At 38.3% G+C, this 20,974-nt stretch overlaps 1 protein-coding gene across 7 annotated transcripts in view; it reads right to left on the bottom strand.

Moving 5' to 3' along the window:
• ATP10D (ATPase phospholipid transporting 10D (putative)) overlaps positions 1 to 20,974 on the bottom strand; it is a 41,048-nt gene that overhangs the window by 5,007 nt on the left and 15,067 nt on the right. For 4 of the 7 annotated variants that reach the window (XM_064710343.1, XM_064710345.1, XM_064710344.1 and 1 more), the window contains exons 5-21: positions 19,876 to 19,961; positions 18,637 to 18,743; positions 17,759 to 17,890; positions 16,803 to 16,930; positions 16,407 to 16,659; positions 12,850 to 13,085; positions 12,008 to 12,196; positions 9,373 to 9,988; positions 9,120 to 9,226; positions 8,120 to 8,246; positions 6,789 to 6,973; positions 5,301 to 5,610; positions 4,653 to 4,729; positions 4,004 to 4,129; positions 3,414 to 3,614; positions 809 to 889; positions 449 to 553 (exon numbers count right to left, since the gene is read on the bottom strand). In XM_064710343.1, coding sequence (XP_064566413.1) covers positions 449 to 553; positions 809 to 889; positions 3,414 to 3,614; positions 4,004 to 4,129; positions 4,653 to 4,729; positions 5,301 to 5,610; positions 6,789 to 6,973; positions 8,120 to 8,246; positions 9,120 to 9,226; positions 9,373 to 9,988; positions 12,008 to 12,196; positions 12,850 to 13,085; positions 16,407 to 16,659; positions 16,803 to 16,930; positions 17,759 to 17,890; positions 18,637 to 18,743; positions 19,876 to 19,961 — 3,066 coding nt within the window. Of the gene's footprint in view, positions 1 to 448; positions 554 to 808; positions 890 to 3,413; positions 3,615 to 4,003; positions 4,130 to 4,652; positions 4,730 to 5,300; positions 5,611 to 6,788; positions 6,974 to 8,119; positions 8,247 to 9,119; positions 9,227 to 9,372; positions 9,989 to 12,007; positions 12,197 to 12,849; positions 13,086 to 16,406; positions 16,660 to 16,802; positions 16,931 to 17,758; positions 17,891 to 18,636; positions 18,744 to 19,875; positions 19,962 to 20,626; positions 20,739 to 20,974 lie in introns of those variants that run through there. The other 3 variants (XM_064710349.1, XM_064710350.1, XM_064710347.1) reach the window with 3 other exon arrangements.

Here is a 20,974-nt window from a genome sequence, read left to right as displayed (position 1 = left end):
GGCATCAAAATACACCTCTGAGCTGTTTACCCTGGCCACAGAGAAAATCAATTCCAAGGATTCAAAATCAGCAATTTACACTGTTGTCTGTGAGATGCAAACTTTGCAAACCAAAGAAGTTCCAGCAGAACACTGGTGGATTTTTGACCATTTGCAAAACTGATCCAACATCCCCCAAACCACCCTACTTTAAAAGAAAGCAGGATCATTTCACTATTAAAAAATAATTCTGAGGCCCAGTTTTGTTAATTTTAGTCATATTTCTATTGGTTCCAATGACAGATGCGTTAGGAGAGCTCACATGATCATATAAATACAATATTTAGGGTTTGACCCTTTCATACTTATTCTGTTTTGTATTTGAAGACCTCTCTTCCCTTTAATTTTACTGAAAGATGTATGAACATACTCTGTAAGGAATATACTCTTTGGGAAACAAAGTACTCACCACAGATTTGCACTCAATGAGAAGGTGAAACAGCATAATGAAGAGTGCTGCTGTGTTTATGGGGTTTCCAAAAGAAAAAATGTCTATGTCTGAGCCACAGTAAGTCTGTAAAGGAAGACAGTGGTCAGTGTCAAATATTCTTTATGTACAGTCCTAACATGAAGTGGCATGAATAACTTCAATACCATACATATTTATACATACACAGTTCAGTTCTGTTCCAGTGATGATCTTAGTAAACATTCATATACTATGGAATATACTAAGGAAGTAAAAATCAAATACTTCATTCTATTCTCTGATTTGCTTGGGTTTTAAGTAAGTCAAAATGTATAAATATATTCTGTAGCCAGCACTTACAAAGTAAGGCACAAAAAAGCAAACAAGACTTTGGTAAAAAGCATCCAGCAAGGTTATCCAGAAAGCTGAAGGCAAGTAAGCCTGTAAGAGAAAAACATAATGGCATTGTAACAAACTGAACAAATTGCTGCATCCTTAACTAGCATTAATTTGGATCTGGGGAAAGATTATCTACAGAAGTAATTCCAGTTAGTTTCCAAGTGAAAAAGGCATCTTTTGTGTTACAGTTATTAGAACAAAGATCTCCCTCCACACTAACATAGCTAACTGTTAGTATTTCAATCAGCAGCCAGCTCTGGGAACTCTGACCCTGCAGCTGTGCCTATCAGAATGGATGTACCAGGGAGGGGAGGGGGCAGATGGACAGGGAAGTACCCTGCAGCTTGCCATCACTGAATACCAAGTCCCACCTTCTTCTATCTCCATGTCTTTTTGTTATGTGTGCTGTCTGACTCCTCTGTGTGGATGGGACTCCTCTGTGAGCTAATTTAACTCATCAGATGTGAGAAACCAACTCACTTTTCTGCTGGAATAACACATTGATTTTTTAGTGAGTGAAATCAGCTCCTGGGAGGACCTGATGGGATAACTGAGCTGGGACTAGGAAAACAGTTTAACTATATGGATGAAGAGGGAACAGGAAGAAAAAAAGGAGAAGGGAATAAGACTTTTTCCCTCAGCAGCAGCAGCAGACTGCTATGACAGATCAACCCCCTAGAAAACCCCAGCTGCCTGTGCTCAGGCTCAGCTACGTCCCATTCCTTCAGGCACTGAAGTGAGACACAGAGGTGAGAAGCCCAATGATTACTGCAGAGATGGGTTTTTCCAAAGAGCTTTTCAGCCCTTTTTTAAGAACTGAACCACTGTCTGAAAGTGATGTGGAAAACTTATTTGCCTTTCAGGAAAGTGATTTAATCTACTAAAGATGAATCCCATTTACTGTTCCATTATTTTTTATGGTTTATACAAAGCTCTACACTCATGATGTCATGGTGCAATATTGTGATGTTGCATCTTATTGCATCTTTTAAAGCATTTCTCTTTTTTCTATACTGTATTTAAGTCCAAGCAATTTTTTCCATGTGCTTCCATGCACGAAAGGAAATGATAATAACTCCAACCACAGAGCAAGGAATGATGGGATGGACAAAAGACAAAAAAACTAACAGAAGATAAGGGAATAAAAAGGAAAAGAAGAAAATATATTATGCAATGCAGTAATTCTGATTATGTTGCTTCAAAACTTACATCTCAGCTCAGATCACTGCATTGTACATATCCTAAAGATCAAAACAAATAACGAGGCCTTGCAACATTTACTTAAACAAAATTCTTTGACTGACAAGCACACACCTGCTCAAGCCAATCTGCACAGGTGTGGATTGGTACCTAAAGAATACTTTGTGTTTCAAAAGTACTGTAAACCAAGAAACATAAAGTATTTAAGTGTATATAAAAAGAAAAGTAGAAGTCCACAAACAAGTAAACAATTTGTCCATTCAGTGTATAACCTTCTTTCCCTTCTAGACCAGACCTAAACTTCTACTAGGTTATAATAAATGAGACAACACTAGCACACAACACGTGTAGCTCTTTTTTTTAGTAGTATTTGTTAGAATAGAGTAGAATAGAACAGAATAAAATATTTCAGTTGGATGGAATTATGTGATCCAACTGCCTGACCACTGCAGGGCTGACCAAAAGTTCAAGCATGTTATTAAGGGCATTGTGGAAATAATGGTAAAGAAATGCCTTCCAAAGATATTGTAGGATCTGATCATAAAGAAAATGTTGAGTTTTAGGTGACTCATATAGTCAATGTTTCTGCTTTCTGGACTATTAGTACCTATTTTGTCTCAGGCTCAGTATGTCTCTGCCTTCAATTGTCATAATAAAGATATTATTTTAATTATTAAATATTTAGAAATATAAATTTAAATTATGCTAGATTTCATGCTAAGCAAAGCAGAAATCAGGAAAAACCTCACTGAGTTATATAATTTTGATTTATAAACTACTGTTCCACTCCCTCTGGTTTTCTGTGCTAAAAGTTGGGACAGAAATTACTGACAGACCAGTATCATGTATAGTGTTTTCACATGGGAAGGCAAATTTCAGAACATACCTGTAGGGTGAAAAGTACCCTGACTGACAGAAGTTCTTTGAGGATTATTTGAAATTAATCTGCTATGGTTCTTTGTCAGTTGAGACCTTTATATGACAAAGAAAAAAAATAGAGTATACAGAGTGCCCTTATCTTGTTCAAACAACTCCCAGTTTGAGGAAGAATGTGGACAGCTGGCACAATGAATGAAATAAACATGCTGGTAACAATGTTTGTCAAGTACATCCCTTTACCCAAAGTCCTGAATTTCTTTTATCATCCAAATGTCTGACAAGATTGGGTCTATTACTGAAAAGACCCTAAAAAATCTTTTGAAAACCAGGTTTTTATTTGTGCACATATTGCACAGGCCTTGACATTTCCTAACAGAGAAAGGAATTTAAACCAATGTTCATCTGAGATGAAACATAAAAGAAAGGCAGAAATGGCTCAAATGCTGACCATTTCAATTTGCTTCAGGCCAAGCACTCTGTAACCTACCACAGATTTCTGGCTCATTGTGTAAAGCTGTGGGAGTTCCATGAGTATCTCTGCAGATACATCTTTGTCCAAGACACCATAAATGATGGGTGGCACCGATGTAAAAAGGAGATTGAAAAGAATCAAGATCCAGTAGTCAGTCATTGAAGTGCCTGAAAACCCGCAGAAAAACTGGTACCAGAACAGGAGATTCACATAGGTCTGAAAAGCCAAAAATGACATGATGAAATTTTTGCCATTGACAAATGCTTTAAAAACAAGAGAAAAACTGGTAGGTCTTTGGTCTGGTTATAGTAATCTGTGGAAACATTTCAAAATCACACATGACTTGCTGAAACAGTTGTGCTGCCACCATATTAGTAGTGCCCCTCACCCACTGTTTCATGAAATCAAACAATGGCTCTGAGTGGGAAATTCAGGCCAAGAAATAAGAGCCTCTGGCCTCTGCAGGCAAATGAGAAACTTAATTGTTTGACACATGCTTTTTGAAACCATTCACAATAGGAAGAGAAAAAAGAAAATAAAGCCTCAATAAACCTAACAGTGCTCAAAAATACGTAAAATTCTCGTAGAATGGGACAGCTACATACCACATTCTTGTAGAAGAAGTAAAGCACCATGTTGGTAAGTCTGGTACAACACCAGTGACCATGGACAAGCAGCAGCTTCCTGAGGTGTCTAAACTGAGAGATTGCAAAGTCACTTGCCATCACAGCCTGTGACACACAAGAAGAAAAGGATATGCTATAACCAAACTGTTAAAAACAAGCTTCAGATACTGCCAACCAAGCAACTTACCAACTGCTGGAAATTTTTATTTTACAATTTTTTATACATAGTGCTTGCCAGGTTATCCTCCCTCCATACAAGACTTTACAACTAACGCACAGAGCTCAGTCCAACACAGCAGGCAGGAATATGGCTGTCATCATTCTTACCACACAATAAATCACTGCATAGAAATCACTGACACTGACACTTAGGCTGCTCATTTCCCTGCAGGACATGAGAAATATGGAGCTCGCTGACAGGCAGCAAACTATTGTTTGAAGCTTGACCTGTGGCATTCAGCTTCTGATTGCTCCTGGTGGAATGCTGAGGACGGGGTGTGAGGCTCAGGCTGCCAAGTTTTGCCCATGTAAGGGAACAGACTGTGGAGCTATTGGGTCTCCAGAGTACATTCTGAACTGATTTAAAATGGAACCTGACATCATTTGCAGCTGTCTTTGGATACACTACCTGCATGCCTTCCTGGCCAGATATTCCCACACCAGTGTCAGCCACCTGGATCATGCTGACATCATTGGCACCATCACCTACAGAGAAAAGAGGAAAAATCAAAACTAGCTTTGCTGGCGATCACATTGCTATGGAGGTGGCAGGAAAAGACAAATACAAACACCAGAGAGTTCAGAGAAATACCTTTTTATGGCCAACACTGAAAAGCACTAAGGAAAACAGGATTAGTAAGTGGAACACACAACTGAACTGAGCTATGTTCTCCAAATACATAATGGATGTTCCTTTTGTCAGAATTTAGCTGGCATGAGGCACCACAAAATATGAGTGCTTTAAATCATAGCCAGTCATCTCCCCTCCACCTCCTAATTTTGGGTGGTTATGATGGAAAAAAATTGCTCCTACTTTCTGCTTTGCATGGTTCATAACAATGACTCATGCTGTTCTTACTGCTGTATACTGACCTAAGTTTATAGACTGAATTTGCTACTTCAGAAGACAGGCATCATCTCACATCAGAGACAACTACAATTCAAAGGATTACCTTGCTCATAAAATAAATTTTGTGACAGACATTAACAAAATATACAAGAGAAGAAACTGGCTTCTACTTCTTTTCAGAGAAAGGATGATAACCACAAGACTCACCTACAGCTAACGTCATTGCCTTTAGCTTATTTCGCACCAGTTGAACCAGGACACTCTTCTGCAGTGGTGTGGCTTGGCAACAGACTACAGCTCGACATTTTTCTGTGAGTTCCAAGAAAATATTCTGTAGGCTGTCATGAAGGACATGCTCTAAAGTCCTTCCATCAATAACCAGGCCTGAATTGAACCCTTGAGCTTGGGTGGAGGGACTTGCAGAGACATTTCCAAGTTTCTCACTGTGGGTTTTTTTGACAGAAGCATTCTTCTGGATGTCTTCTAAAATTTTGCTCATTACCAAGGCACAGGCATCCTAATAAAAGACAAGAGAAAGGCATCTTATGAAATTCTGTTTGTAGTCTGCCTCCCTTTTTTTAACTCATAAAGTACAGATGGGGAAAATGTCAAATGCTGTCCTTGTATAGTATTTATCTTGAAAGGCTCAGACAAAAGGCTGAATACCGCTTTAAAATCACAAAAGATGTAGACTGCTGTTAATGAAAGTGTGATAAACTTTGCTTGAGCAGATTTGCTTGGGTATTGCACTAAGAGAAGAGAGAAAAACCTATGCAAGCCAGAAAACCTTCACAAATTAGCAGGAAGAGCAACCACTAAGGATTCTGTAATATAAATACAGCTTTGATAAAACTTTTGTTCTCTGTTTCTTTTGTCTGGCATAAAAAGCCAAAAAAGCCAAAAGTGCTCTTCATATCACCTTACAGGTGAGCTGCCACGAATTACTGAGGAACTGGCCTTGTGGAATGTTTTACCTTATCAGAATCAATATGAGATGCTCAAAAAGTTTGTGGTATCAATATATGTAAAGCACATGCAACACAGAAGAAAATACATCTTCTTAAATCTTCTTATCATTTTACTTTGAAATGCAACAGTATAAAATCCTGGTTTTTATTTCTGAGCCTAGTTAGAGGGAGGAAGAGCACTTCTGCAAAAGGGGCTTAGTTCTCATTGTCAAGTAAGACACTAATTTCCCAGCAGAATAAAAGGAAAATGTTGGCACAAATCAAACTCCAAGCTTTCCTCAAACACAACTGGACTAAAAATCCTTTCTTTTTTCACTTTATTTTCCCCACAGTTAATTCTTGCCACACTATCTTTTATGGCATATACGAATTGTATTTCTTAAGATACATATAAGCAGAGAAAAAAAGAAAAATTAAAGAATTAAAGAACAATCCTCCAAACCTGAGGCCACATCAACTCCTTAGCTTACCACTGAGAGAAATTAGGAAGTTTATTCAATTAAAATAATTAATCATAATGTAGGGACTGCATATAAAGAAACAGATCTTCAAACAGACTTTCTTTATACATAGAAAGGATTTCATATTTTACCTGCAAGGAAGAACAATACAGAAAAGCAAATGTTCTTTGATTTCCCAAGTAAACAACACTTGCTTTTCTGTATTGTCCTGTGGACTAGCCCTACTGAATTTTTCAGCAGAGAAGAAAATCTACTTTTCTACTCACCCTAGTCTGTGATTTAAGAGTGAAGATTCTGTCCTCTGGTTCCAGCAGTTTACAAGCATAGGCAATGTTGACAGCTGTCTCTCTCTTGTCACCTGTCAACATCCATATTTTTATTCCAGCTTTCCGTAATGCCTGTATTGTGTCTGGAACACCCTCCTGCAGGCGATCTTCAATGCCAGTGGCACCTAAAGTCAGACAAGCAGAAAGATTAGTGCTGCTGTATTTCCAGAACCAAAACACTTCAAGAGTGACAGGATGAGCTGGTACCCATATCCCAAAATAGACATGCTACCACGATGTGCTTGGAATTTCCTGAAAGCAAGCACCTTGAAGTATAAAGTTGTTTAACCTCCTTATTTTCACTTCCATTTAATGTTAGGGCCAACCCATATTGCTTATTGTCACACCAGAGACACAAGCCTGCAAGACAGCAGGTCTCCAAAGCAGCTTGACTTCTCTCTGCTGGCTTTAGTGGCAAAGGATACCTGTACAGCCTTAAAATATCATCAGTTTGCAGCACTGCTCTAGCTTCTCTCCAGAAACTGAAGCCAGTGATCCCAGAATTCCTTCAGTATCAAGGTTTATTGCATTTGCACTATGCAGATATGACACAAACTGAGAGAAGGAGCACACTTTACACAATAGGATCTGTCTCTCTTCAGCTTCTAGCATGAGTTGCCTTTACCACCACAGTCAGATCTTTGCACTTTGTTTTCCCAATGTTATTTGCTGGGCAGTTCTCTAAAATGATTATCCCAGACTGCCTGCAGTTTACCTTCCACACACCTACAGCAAACACTTTTGTTTCATTTCTGCACAGCTGAATGACCTTCAGAGGAGTGGTTCTGGCAGAAGCATGCCTTACTTCTCCCTATGTTGTTAAAGGCGAACACAGCACAAGCACATCTGCTGTGCCATGAATGCAACACTGACAGGAAATATGCCCAGAAGTGGGGCATCTCTGAGTATTTGCACAGGCAGGCCTGTGACTTGTTACTATCATTTCATGTGTTTGTTATAATTACATTTAAAATATCTAGTGAAGATAGAAAAATACACAATATTAATAATAAAAGAAACAAACCTCCCCCCCCCGCCCCGAACAGTAGATTTTTACAAACTACAGGAGAGCACCATCTGTCTTCAGTGTGCTTTACAATGAGTACAAACTTACCACTGAGATTTGAAAAAAATTCAGGAGTGATGATAAATTCTAAGTCTGTAGAAAGCTATGTGTTACACAGATTGAGATTAACACAGCTCTCTGCAAGCAAATTCCAATTATGAACATCACAGGCATTTTCCTGGGAGTTACAGTATTTTCTACCTACCAAGCAAAGTTAGTTTGGTCTCAAGCCTCATGGCAGATTGAAGCAGCAGGTCCTCCCTATTGTCAATGCTGGTTTCTGCTAAAAAACGATGATTTAACCACTCTGCATATTCTGCATCACTCATCACCTACACAGGGAGGGAAAACATAGGCATGTATCTACACTGGGCTTTGAACAAGGAATCAAAAGTGTTCTTATGGTTCTTCTGCTGTCCCCATCCCAAACCTACAAGTGCAACCCCTGGCAGCACATTGCTTACATGCTCCGGGATGTCCATAGATTTAGGACAATGTTCAGAGTGTTAGATTACTTTTCCAGGCTACTTACTCATTGGCACCCTGCAGGTTCCTGGGGCTGCCTGACAGATTTCCATTTAGATAGAAAGCAGGCAGGGTAATGGGCACAGTCACCTGCAGCCCTGACACTGCCACAGAACCACTGCACAGCTGGGTACAGCTCGATGGCTGCACAGCTACACAGCCTGAGCTTTCACTTTGCATAAAGCTTTGTCAAGAGGCTTCTAGCCTGTTTCAATCCCTATGGAATTTTACGTTCAAGCAGCTTTGAATTTAAAATGGAATCTCAAAACATCACTTCAGTTGTGCATCCACAGCTTGTAACACTGCAACCGTTTGTGAAACCCAATAAAACAGGTGTGACTTAATCTCTTTTCTGTGTCTGGAATTCCACCTAGGGTAAGATTCACACAATGAGACCTGCTTATGACTCCTGAAGAAAAATCTGGCTATTTGACAATCCCTGTTTTAAAATTAAGATGCTAAAATGCTTGGCATCCTGAACTGACAAAAATGGCAATCTATCAGATGTCAGGAATTGATCAGTGTTTTCTTACAAATTCTTCCTAAATGAACATCAGGATAAACAAAATGTGGCAATAGAAGAATCTGTTTGGAAGACATGATGTTTGCTCCATTGGTGGTACCACTGAGGCTGGTGACAGACTGCAAACATTCTACAAAATATGTATTAAAAGAAATACCTTCTTAGCAATACACAGAGTGCGCAGTCCTCTTCTGGCATATTCATCCAAATGCTGCTGAGTTCTCTCTTTAATCTTCTCTTCAATTTCAGAATTATTACTATGTACTGTCACACAAAAAGAAGAGAAAGCAAATTAAACATGCATGTTTAGGCTCAATTTAGCAGAAAATTTTGAAGGTCTAAATACACTCTTGAAGTAGCAAATTGTTAAAACTTATCATTAAGGAGTGAATTACAAGTTCTATAGATACCTTCAGATGCACTTCCCAACAAATCCATCATGACTGAGTCTGCACCTTTTGTGTACACCACCACTTGGTTGGAGACTGGATGCCGAACCACCACTGACATCCTTTTCCGCAGTGAATCAAAAGGCAGGATATGCAAAAGCTGAAACGTTAAAGGCCCCAGACCTGCAAAGTCCACAGTTACTTGATCTGGAGTCCTAGCCTGTAAAACACATTTATAAGCCCTAGCAGCATGAACCAAGGCAGCTTCATCTGGACTCTCAGCTTCATAACAGAGTTTTGGTGTGGGAGATAATTCAATAGATGACACAGCACGGTTGGGTTCACCACCAGCAGCTACATTCTCTACATGGAGTTCTCCAGGCACTTGAGAATTTTCTGGGCTGTCAATAGTGTGAGGTTCAGAAATCCTTTGAGCATCTCCATCCAAAGTAGGTGAAGCCAGTTTCATTCTAAAAATAGACAGTTTTCTCACAAAAGTATTGGGGCTCTCGGATGATGACTCCTTTACACTTGGAAGTGGAGAAGAACTTAGTCTCCAGACTGAAAACCTCTGGAACATTTGCCTGATTTCCTCAAGTGATTTAATAGGCATCCTACTCAGTGAAGAAAGTCTCATCTGGAACAGAATGGTTAGAGAAAGTATTTATGTTAGAGTCTTCCTTTTTATTACATTAAGGAAGGACATCTTACAAAATAGGTATGCTTCATAATGAAAGCAGTATTTTAAAATTTACCAAAGGTTTGACTGCTTGTTTTAAAAATGGCCAGCTAAAGTAAACCATTTGAGAACAGTAATCAGCCTCTAAAAGCTGTGGAAGTACTTCAGGTCTGAAAATTGGATGTTTCAAGTTGAATTCATGGCTCCATGCAATATTTCTCTTCAGAACTTCCAGTAATGAACAGAGTAAGTGTGACATTATAACTTTCTGAAGTTGTGGCACATTGAACTAAACACTTTAACCCGTGTTCTGAATTAGCAAAATACTTGTGAAGAAGAAACCAACCCCCTCACACTAACCAGCTACAAGAACTGCTAAACATTCAGTTTATGTTTATCAACAGTTTTTAGTGGTTTGAATTAAAAGAAAGTTCCCCTGTGATCAGTGTTATAAAATAATTGGCTTCCTGTTACTCGGAACAGCTAGGGAGCTAACAGCTTATAAAAATAAGGGATAGGGATACAAGGCTGACATTCCTTTCTCACTGCTGGTAAGGACGTAAGAATGAGTTACCAGGAAGCAAGTTCTCTTTGCCACTGAAAATCAAAAGGTAGGGACAAACCATGGCTCAGTCCTCCACAGTTCCAGCAAGTTGCAATGTGTCTCCATTCAACATCATGGAAACAGAGACAAGGAATAATGTCTTTTCATTGCCTCTTCCTATGGCAACACTGAAACTTCTCATTGCCTTGAGTTATCTCCTGTCATTCCCTAATCATGAACTCAGAAACCTCTTTGCACACTGCTCCTCCCAATCTACCTATTAGTGACCTGGAGAACTTCTACCCTGCTGGCAAGTAATTCAGACATATTATTCTCAAAAAACCAAGATTCTCACCTGTGAGAGTCTCCATTCCTTTTAAGGATTAGGTAACTATCGACTATGAACTCATCCTCCTCACATGGATCTCTAGGCTGCCTACTGGACACTTTCTGGGAATGCTTGGAAGCACAATAAAACATAAAGTTTATTTATAAATAGGAGGTACTTTATATCCCACAGGATATGTTTTGTGAATGTCTCCAGCTCTGGCTGTGGGTTTAGTACCTAGACGGACACGAAAATCTAGTTCTGCACATGTCACTAATTTTTTTTTCCAAAAACAAAGTCAACAAATGTAAATCACCAGGTAATGAGGGAAAAAAATCAAAGCTGAACTTGGGAATTATCCTGCAACACTGTCAAAACTGGCAAAAAATAGAGTTACGAAAATCCCACACTGAAAAAACCCAAAATATTTGAAAAAAAGTACTATTTTATAATAAAAGTTAGGTCGTGTGCACTGAAAAAAAACAAATGGTCACTCCAAACTACTAAACCAGGGCAGACTAGAAAATGCACTGTTAATTCATGGTGAAACAACTTTATGCCATTCTGCAAAGGAATTTTTCTTCAGACTAATATACATATAAAACTTCATCTTCCATACTTTTGCTGAATGTCTATTTGAATAGTCAGGGAACAGTATTCCATGAGGTAAGAGCATTCTTAGTTTCAATATTCTGTGAATCTTCAGCAATTATTCTTATTTTTTGGACAACAATAACCCACTTGTGAAGGTAATCTGACTGTTAATGTATTATTACAGGAAGTTATACCCATATCTAAAGAAACCTGTAACTAGAATATGGAAAAAAATACAACTGCAATTTACTCTCCAAATTTGTCTTGTAAAAGTTACAAATGGTCACAGAAACAATAAAATTGAAGCAAATTTATCGGTATTATTTTATTCATTAACTCATTGCACTCCATGGTTTTACAGTAATTACCTTCTTCCTAACAGGACAAAAATGCAGAGGTGAAAACGATAATTTTTTAAATGTCAGTTAATAGTATTTTTATTTTTGTAACTGAACCAAAAGGAGATCAGCTACTTGCAAATATGGTCAAATAACCAAAAGCATGACCTTACCTTCTGACGTGTCTGATTGGGGCCTGAGACTACAACAGTATTACAGATTGCCAGAGCAAGAAAGAAATCAGTGATATACATTGTCTCCAAAGAAAACTCGCTGCTAGCTTCTTCTGATTGTTGATAGGAATGAAAAGAAATTTGACTGAACTTCTCCAGCAGTTGTGTGTCTGGTACAACATCTGTTTCCTATTTTGAAATGAACAAAAGTTTCCATCAGGTTATAAACTCAGCCTCTGGAGGTTAAATCAGTTACAGACGATCAAAATGTAGAAGTTCATACAACTTCCCTCCTGTGCTGAGTTGTAATACTAGGAAACAGAGGAACACTGGCATCCTCACTGCCTTGTGCTAGTCCATTGAAAATGGCAAACTTCCTGCCCAAAGAGGCAAACACTAAAGGCTTAGTTCATAGCTTTAGACACTGCAACAGAGATTAACTATGATGAATGATATTCAGATACCTTCAGGTACAGAAGCAGAGCTTTCTCCTCACATAACCTCAAATAAGTATTGACCATATTGATATTTCCTATTAAAAACAAAGGAAAATGCTAGAAACCTCTTAAAATAAAAGAACAAACTGTTATTAAGTCAGTAATTTCATTTGAATTGATCATGGATGCAGAGTAGCCAGAGTCAAAGTACAGACCTTCATGAACCAACATGTGCCTGCAATGTCAGTTGTAAACAGCAACCAAGCCATCATGACACCCCAAATTTTGGTGGAAGAGAGAAGGGATTTCTTAAATGACAACCAATCTGATCAAATGGGAGTAAAAAGAGATACCTTCATGAGTTAATTCAGAAATTTAGCAATAAACCAAACAGCTTCTACTTACTATGGGACTGCTGAAAGCCATGTGTCCTGAGTTGGGAATATCACCTGCTTCATCTTGCCTTTTGAATGCAGAGTTACTACCAGATAACTGGTTCAAAGACTTTCTCTTCAAAGGTTCACACACAGCTCTGCAGTTGTGCCCCTGACATTGTGATGTAGGGGCTGAAGAGCCACACTGACAACAAGCGGAATCCTCATCCTCTGAATCAATCTCTTGATAGGATTCCAACCTCTTTGCTAAGGAAAGGGAAACAAAATCATTGTTGTATGAGCAAAAAGAAACATGTCCAAAGTAAGGAATTACTTATATAGTTAAGAATAATCCACCATTTATGAAAAATTAAACCTGTAACAAGCCACCACACTGTCTTCCTGTTTGAGCAGCATTCTACTGGATTGAATCCAGAAGACAGTACAAAAATTATCTGAATTTTACATAACTGGAGTTCAAATAAACCGGAGTCATACAACCTCCAGAAGGGCACATTGATTGGAGTCAAATGCATGTTCAAGTGAAGGGAAATTGCATAGAGGTAGGAAGGAAATAGCTTGTTTTCCATGAACACTGTGGCTGTCAGAAGACCCAATGGCTCCATATTGTGGCAAGATGAACTCAGGCTAGGTATCAACAAAACCTTGTCAGAGATGATGGGACAAATTAGAATGGAATGCCTGAGAAAGCACTGAATAGGACTTTACTGGAGGTTCTGAAGAAATAAAACAAAGAATTTCATAAAGAATAATAGCAACAATTCTGCTTTAAGCCAGAAAAAGAGGACCAGACTTCTGACGAGTTTTCTAGCCATTATGTTATGATGGATCAGGATTGTATGTCAGAGGTTTGATAAGTACAGCTGCTAGCGGGAACTCATTCAAACTGTGTTTATTGTTTCAGTATTGGACACCCCCTCACAAACAGATACACATTTTCTGAGTTTTTAATTGAAAAGCAAGTTTCAATAATCAAACTTTGTCTGGACACATGTAACACATTTGTGCCAGAGATGTAAATGCAGTTCTGTTTCTCTCCACAAATCAATTGTGTAAAGAATCTCTGCAGCAAATGGAAACACTCCTATGCTATCATGTGCTTGATTAAGAACATATCCAAGTATTTGCACTGGAGTTCTGAGAGTGTTTGACCACATGCCAGAAGCTGAAATCTCTGGAAAGCACTGGAAGTACACTATTCAGCTTTCAAGTTTTACCTCGCACTGTGAAAACAGCATTCCATGAGCATACACTAGCAGTTCAGTGCCTAAAATCCACAGACAGCATGGAAAAACTGTTCTGAGAGCTGTGCATTGCCTCTTTATTCCACTGAAGTCTGAATAGAAACAATGGCATCCTAGCAAAAAACCAACATTAGGATACATTGCAGACATGTCCAGCAACACCAGTAATTCCCTATTTCTTTATTTCAGGTGGTACCAAATGTACAGGAAAGAAATGAAAAGCAGGATATCATTCTGTTTTATGCAAACAGAAAACCTTTCCACAGGTCTGTTGCTCTAAATGAGATGGAAATAGGTTTATTTTGTCATTTGCGAGTCTTGTATTTTCTACTGTCTTCTCTTTCTGCAACACAAATGAAAGAGTCCTGTCCTACTATTCTGATGAGTCCAAGGAAACAGAGAAACCAGAGCTTATACCTTGGCAAGCCACCTTCCTGATATCAGTATGAAACTAGTAACATAGCTCTTTTAAAAAAACAGGTAAGTGGGAACGTAACGTTGTGGGGCTCTCCACAACTACCAAATACAAAATCACACAAAAGGCACTGATAGATTTACTGGAAAGCAGCACCAATGACTTAGTATGTGTGTTTGTAGAGGCAGGCTTGGACAAAACACACCCATTCTGCTCTGCTCCAGGCTGTGGAGAAGCTGCATGCTCCGGCTGAAGTAACACACGGCGTCTCTCACAACACCACACTGCTCTGCTGCCATGGTCCAAGAAACACATGTCACTTCAGACAGAACACAGCCTGGGGGCATCTCCATGGAGGATTATTCTGAACCACGGGCACCCCTTTACCCCAGGAAATACAGATGTAAACCCAGAAATACATATTCAGATTAAGCAGCTTCTATAAAAGACTCTACTGTGTTGCACTGCAACTCTTACCATATGTAGCAAGAGCCTTGCAAACAGCAGCTCTATGCATCTAAACAAATACAAACCAGGGCTACAAAACAGGCCCTCCAATGTTTTTCAAACTGATTTTCAGGGCTCATATAATTTCTAATTTTCTAGGAAGAAATGCATGTTTACTCTCCAGGGAAAAGACAGGGCACAGGAGGAAGTAATTATGTACATAATCAACAACTAATAATTTTGGAAGATAACTTTATGTGAACTACTAGCAGAAGCATGTGGAGGCATACTTTCCCTGGCACACTGAGACCTGAATCAGCCACAATTGCATCACTCATACTACTCTTTGGTTTCTTTTCTGAAAGTTTTCCTTGATTTAGGAAACGCTCTGAAAATATAACGCCAAAAATGAAATTAAAATAAAATGCCAAAGAAGCATCTGGGAACCCTCATCATAAGACTTCCAAAAAAACATGTGCAGCAATTGCTGTAAAATTTGTCTGTAATATCTGGTCCTGTGACACAACAAAAGAAGGGCTGAACTGATTCATTGCTGTGGCCAGCAGAGTGTGCCTTTTGCTTGTAGTTGTGAACAGTTCTATCTGGCAGCAAACCCTTAAAAACCACAAAGAGGGTTTACTACACAGCTGTGCCTCACATGTCCACCTATCATCAGCAGCCCAGCCTTGATCTCATATGGAATATTTGCATTGTCCACCAGAAAAATGCCTGCCGGCACTAGTACATACACATGGTAACTGTAATAAATACTTTGTGGTTTTGCTTAATTAATAAAATGGCTAATTAAATAATTCACATCACTCTGCCCAATTTTCTCTTGTGTCTGGAGCTATATCTTCTCCCAGCTCCCAGAAGACTTCAAGTTGTCTCTCATGAAATACACACTGACAGATCGTACACTTTTAGACAATAAGACAGCAACTATTCATTAACACTGCTTCTTGATTTTTTGCCTAATAATAAGCACCTGTGTAAGATCTAAGTAAGAATACAACAGTAATTTTCAATGAAGGTACTTACCTTTGCAGCATTAACACACATGGACACACATCTGATTGACTTGCACCTTAAAATTACTGTTAAATAACGTATTAATGCTGTTAAGCATGTATTTAATTTGGGTTACTATGTCCTCAAGAGCAGAACTATGTCAAAGTGGAGTCTTAACTTATACTACAGAAAGGTGGTACACTGCTAGGACAGTCAACAGAATGTTTAAACCTTAAAATGCCAAGTAAGCATTAGCACTCCAGTTGGAGGGAAAAAAAAAGAGGAAAGAGTAGATGGGCAATTTTCCAACATTCTGGGTTCTGAATATTCCATGGAGAGAAACAAAACCAAGTAGGCATGACTTCTTCCATAAGGAGTAAAGAATATTTAGTTCATGGTTTCAAATATGTTGGAAAAATGATCCAGGTGGACAAAGGTTGAGTGTCTTACCATTTTCCTCATGGCAATACTCCTGTCCTGCAATGCTGCATCTCCGAAAAACCATCTTATTTTCAGTGAGGGTTCCAGTCTTGTCAGAGAAAATATACTGAATCTGGCCAAGGTCTTCAGCAATATTTAGTGCTCGACACTGAATACTTGAGTCTGTTTTCTCATGGTAAAAATCAATGTCATTCTGTATTAAATAAATTTGTCCCAGTTTGACAATTTCAATTGAAACATAGAGAGAAACAGGGATCAAGACCTAGCAAAATAAAACATAGGGATTAAATAACACCAAGGTCTTTGGCCAGTTAAAGGACAAAGTAGCTCTACTGGAGTCAAAGAGTTACTTCAAGGGTACAACTGAGATCAGAATATGACCCATGTTCAAAGCAGATCAGTTACCTGTAACAAAATTATCATTGTCCAGAACATATAGAAGCCTGCTAATGCTGGAGGATTCGATTTCCCATCTGGCCTGGGGATGTTAAAAAAAGGTATTTCCGAATACCTACTTAACCAAAGTCCATGACCTTGAAAACAAAAACAAGATAAAGTCAATCAGTTTTATGTAAAGCGTTTCACAGCTCAGAGTTATTATGTTAGCTGTTACACTCTGCAGTTCTTTCTAAGCTTTTAAACAACAATTTTATATCTTGGGGTTTTTTCCCCAACAGGAGTCCCAAGTTTCAATACATACATGAAGAAACACCTTACATGCCTTCCATGCATCTATACAATATATCTCAGAAATAAACAAAAATTAACTACACTTCACAAACAGTTTCTTCCCTCCAAAAAAACTTGCTGGCAATTAATTTTCTGATCCTTGCTTGTTTAGGTTTTAGTCTACCAGTGAACACATTATCATGTCATAACCTTTAAGTGTAATCTGAAGAAGTTTTATTAAACATATTTTAACATATTTTAAACACCTTTATGATCTGTCAGAAAAGTTAGTCTCTTTATATGTACTCAAGCTAATAATTTAATCAACTTCTAAAATACCAAGTCAGTCCAACTCTAGTTACACTAGGTCTCTCACCTCAGTGTGTACATGTATCTCATATTACCTGAAAAATCCCAGGGGAAAACAGGAGTTTTGCTGAACAGTTAGTTAGAAAAAAGATAAATCAAATGGAGAAACAGGATCCAGACCCAAAAATTCACATCAGGAACACACTTTTTAACCACTCTCCAGATCAAACATAACAACATTAAGTTAAACCTCACAGAACTCCCAACTTTCAGGAAATTACATCTGGATGAAGACTGACAAAATCAATGAGCCACAAAATAAAAAACTAACCATTGTAGGCTGAGAAAGGAAAATAGCAGGAATCTGAGCAATTCTCACTTACCTATTGCACCAGTTAAACACATCAAAAGTAGGAGCAGAACACACCAAAGAATATCAGTGTTCACTTTTCTTTCCAATTTACTACGCTTGTAATGAGGGCCGCTGTTATTCAGCATAGCTTTGGTTTCATGACCTGCAACCAAAAAGGAGGTTGAAATTCTCTAATAACAGGTATCACAACTGCAAGTGCTTTATATTTCCAAAGCTTTGGGAAACAGAATATTTCTATTAAGTAATATTTGAACAGCCATTATAAATATGAGTAAATCAGATTCTCCTACAACACATGAATCCTGTCCTAAAGAAAACTGAACAAGTTAAATCAAAATCTGTCATATATAAGTCAACTTTCATTAGCTTACATAAAATGTCACGAATATTCTTTCCTTTAGAAGCATTATTCTTGACCCTTCCATTATTTTAACATTTTCTACAAAACCCTATACCTGTGTTACAACTATCTGGCTGGATACATCATATTGATTAGTGTAAAAAACTCTGTCCTTTCTACAAACTGTAGAACAGAACCAGAAGAACAGCAATAGCTTCAGTTTTGATTAAGAAAAAAGTCCTAAGCAAGTCACACATTTCCATATCCATTTCAAAATCTCAGTTTACCATTGCAACTAACAAGTTGAGGATGAGGACCTGTTCACACACAACAGATCTGCCCTTCCAGGAATGATCAGAGGTATCAGATGTTACAGTGAAAACAGAAACAAACTTAACTCAGATATGAACTCTTAATATTTCTAGCTATGGCTGCCTTCTGCTGGATTCAAGCTTTTACTCTCCCAATTCCCCGTTGTACAGTACTGTTTCTTAGGGCACACAACTACCTTGTTTTCAAGTCCGTGAAAGCCAGGGCAGTTCACTAACCTGCATACACCACTATGCCTACCACAGCTTCTGTGTTTCTTACTGTGCATCCTCGGAGCAGTAAGTTTTCCTTGCTGAGACCCACTCGGTCCATGTTTGAATGCTCACTGCAAAAAAAAAGCACCTCATATCAGCTGTAGGAATCCAGCAATTACCAACCAGGCTTTGCAAATTAGGAACAGATTTCCCAAAGAAGCTGCAAGTCACTGAATGCCATCCCGACATGTCTGATTGGACTTTTCAAATGAATGGAGTAACAGGAAAGCACATCACCCTTTAAAATCTGAACATTTGCCATCTGGTATTTGAGAAGCAGGCAACACTATTGAAAAGACTGGAAATCTAAACATTGGAAATCTAAACCCCTATCCTATTCAGATTATCAGCATCAGAAAATATTTGAAAAAAATATTAAATCTCATCATAAATTTCCTGTGAGCACCGTCACTCCTGTGGTATACTTCAGTGCAACTAGGCCCACTCTTTGTCAAGGTGCTTCCTCAGAGACTAAGATTTATATGTATTTATTTTTATTCTCAAATATCTAATGTGTCAGTGTGCAAAGGGAAGAATAAACACATTCTAACTCTCAAAACCTGAAAACAGGTCACCCCATAAAAAAGTAGTTTGTTTTCCTATTATCTATAGAAAGTCATAAATGTGTAAGTATCACAGAATCATAGAATGACTGGGGTTGGAAGGGACCTTAATAATCATCTAGTACCTTAATGTCCCCTCCAACCCTAATCATGAAGAAAACTCATAAACCCAGTCTGAAGAAAAGACAGAGATAGGCATACTGGTCAAAAGGAGTTTGATCAACTGACTGAAGGTTACACAAAAGAAATCAGAGTAGGAAAGGAAGCCAGTCCTTCCGATTTCTAATTCTAAGCAATGCAGCTTGCCCAGTCAGGCTGTGGTCCAGACCAAACATTACAGATACCATATATTATGAAGAGCAGATTTAAAACAGCTATTTCAAGTATGAAGCCTGCGAAACAACCTAAACTAAAATGTTGAACATATTTAATACAAAATAAAAAGCATCAGTGCCCCATCTGCTGCTCAGAAAACCCTTCTGGAGCTCTGTCTGTTGTGCTGCACTCAGAAATGCAGTGGTGCAAACTGACCTCTATCCATATCACTACTTCTTAAAGCAAACATTACAAGATCTCCTAAAATTAGTAAGAATGCCAAAACAAATGACAAGAAGTTTAAAGAGCCAGCAAGCCTACTTACACAAAGCCTCGGAAACGATTGAGGTCATTGTTAGGACTTTCACACTCTATTCTACTGGAAAATTCTTCTGGATCAATTTCAGAGACCTAAAGCCATGGGAAGGGAAAAAAAACCCAGAGAACTCAGACAAAATGTGTAGAACCTAAAAACATCATAAATTTAGAGGTTCAGATACCACTATCTAACAATTTAGCCTCTAAACTGTAGGTTGCTGGTGGTGTTGATGGTCTCCTACTCAGTATAAATCAGATTTACACATCATAGGACTTCCTAGTAAATATTAAACACTGTCAAGTATCAGTTGAATTGCTGATATTTTGAGAACACTGGAGAGGAAAAAAACGCATGGAAGGATGAGGAGGAAGAAAAAAACACAAAAGCAGTAAGAACATCTGAAAGGCAGAAATTTCCCATAGATTTTTCTCATTGTATGATAATGAAAAAAACAGAAAAAAGAGACACTGTCTTCTCTGCAAGCAGAATTTCTTGCAAGCAGACTTTTTTTCCTCAATATCATGACCAGGATGGTTTCCGTGCTAACACAAAGCAAGCAGGTAGAACTTTGCAATGATGTTTGAGACTTACAAGTACCAAAGAAAGGCTGTTATAAAAGACCAGAACTACATATTACAAACGAAAAGCAGGTGAGAATTTCAGTGGAAAGTCAAGTGAACCAAATCTCCCGTATTAATGAGAATAAAACATGACCAGAAGCAAGAGAAAAACCAAAAGGCCTTATCTATGGAATTACCTGCTATTGTGATTTAATTTCAATTGATGGCAGATGAATATGCTTCTAGTCTCTAGTATAACACAGGCTTCCCTCTGGTAAAACTGAGTAATTTCCAAGCTGAGTATCTGCCACTAATTCTTTGGAAAGTCATTTGTTCTACTTTTTAAAAAAAATCCCAATGACCAATTTAAGGTTTCAAACTCCCAAGCATAATTCTCTAGTTCACAGGTGTTAGTGAATATATCTTTGACATAATTACAAGTCTCTGAGAAGGCTGTCCTCCATCAACTGGATGACTTCACACTGGCAGAATAGCATCTGTGAGCTTAAAACACAATCCTGTAAGTAGAATTTGAAACTCAGAAG

This window comes from Zonotrichia leucophrys, chromosome 4, assembly GCF_028769735.1.
Source record: "Zonotrichia leucophrys gambelii isolate GWCS_2022_RI chromosome 4, RI_Zleu_2.0, whole genome shotgun sequence".
In the NCBI taxonomy this organism is placed as follows: Eukaryota; Metazoa; Chordata; class Aves; order Passeriformes; family Passerellidae; genus Zonotrichia; species Zonotrichia leucophrys.
Note: the sequence above shows the minus strand (reverse complement) of the source record. Positions and strands in the feature narration are given on the sequence as shown.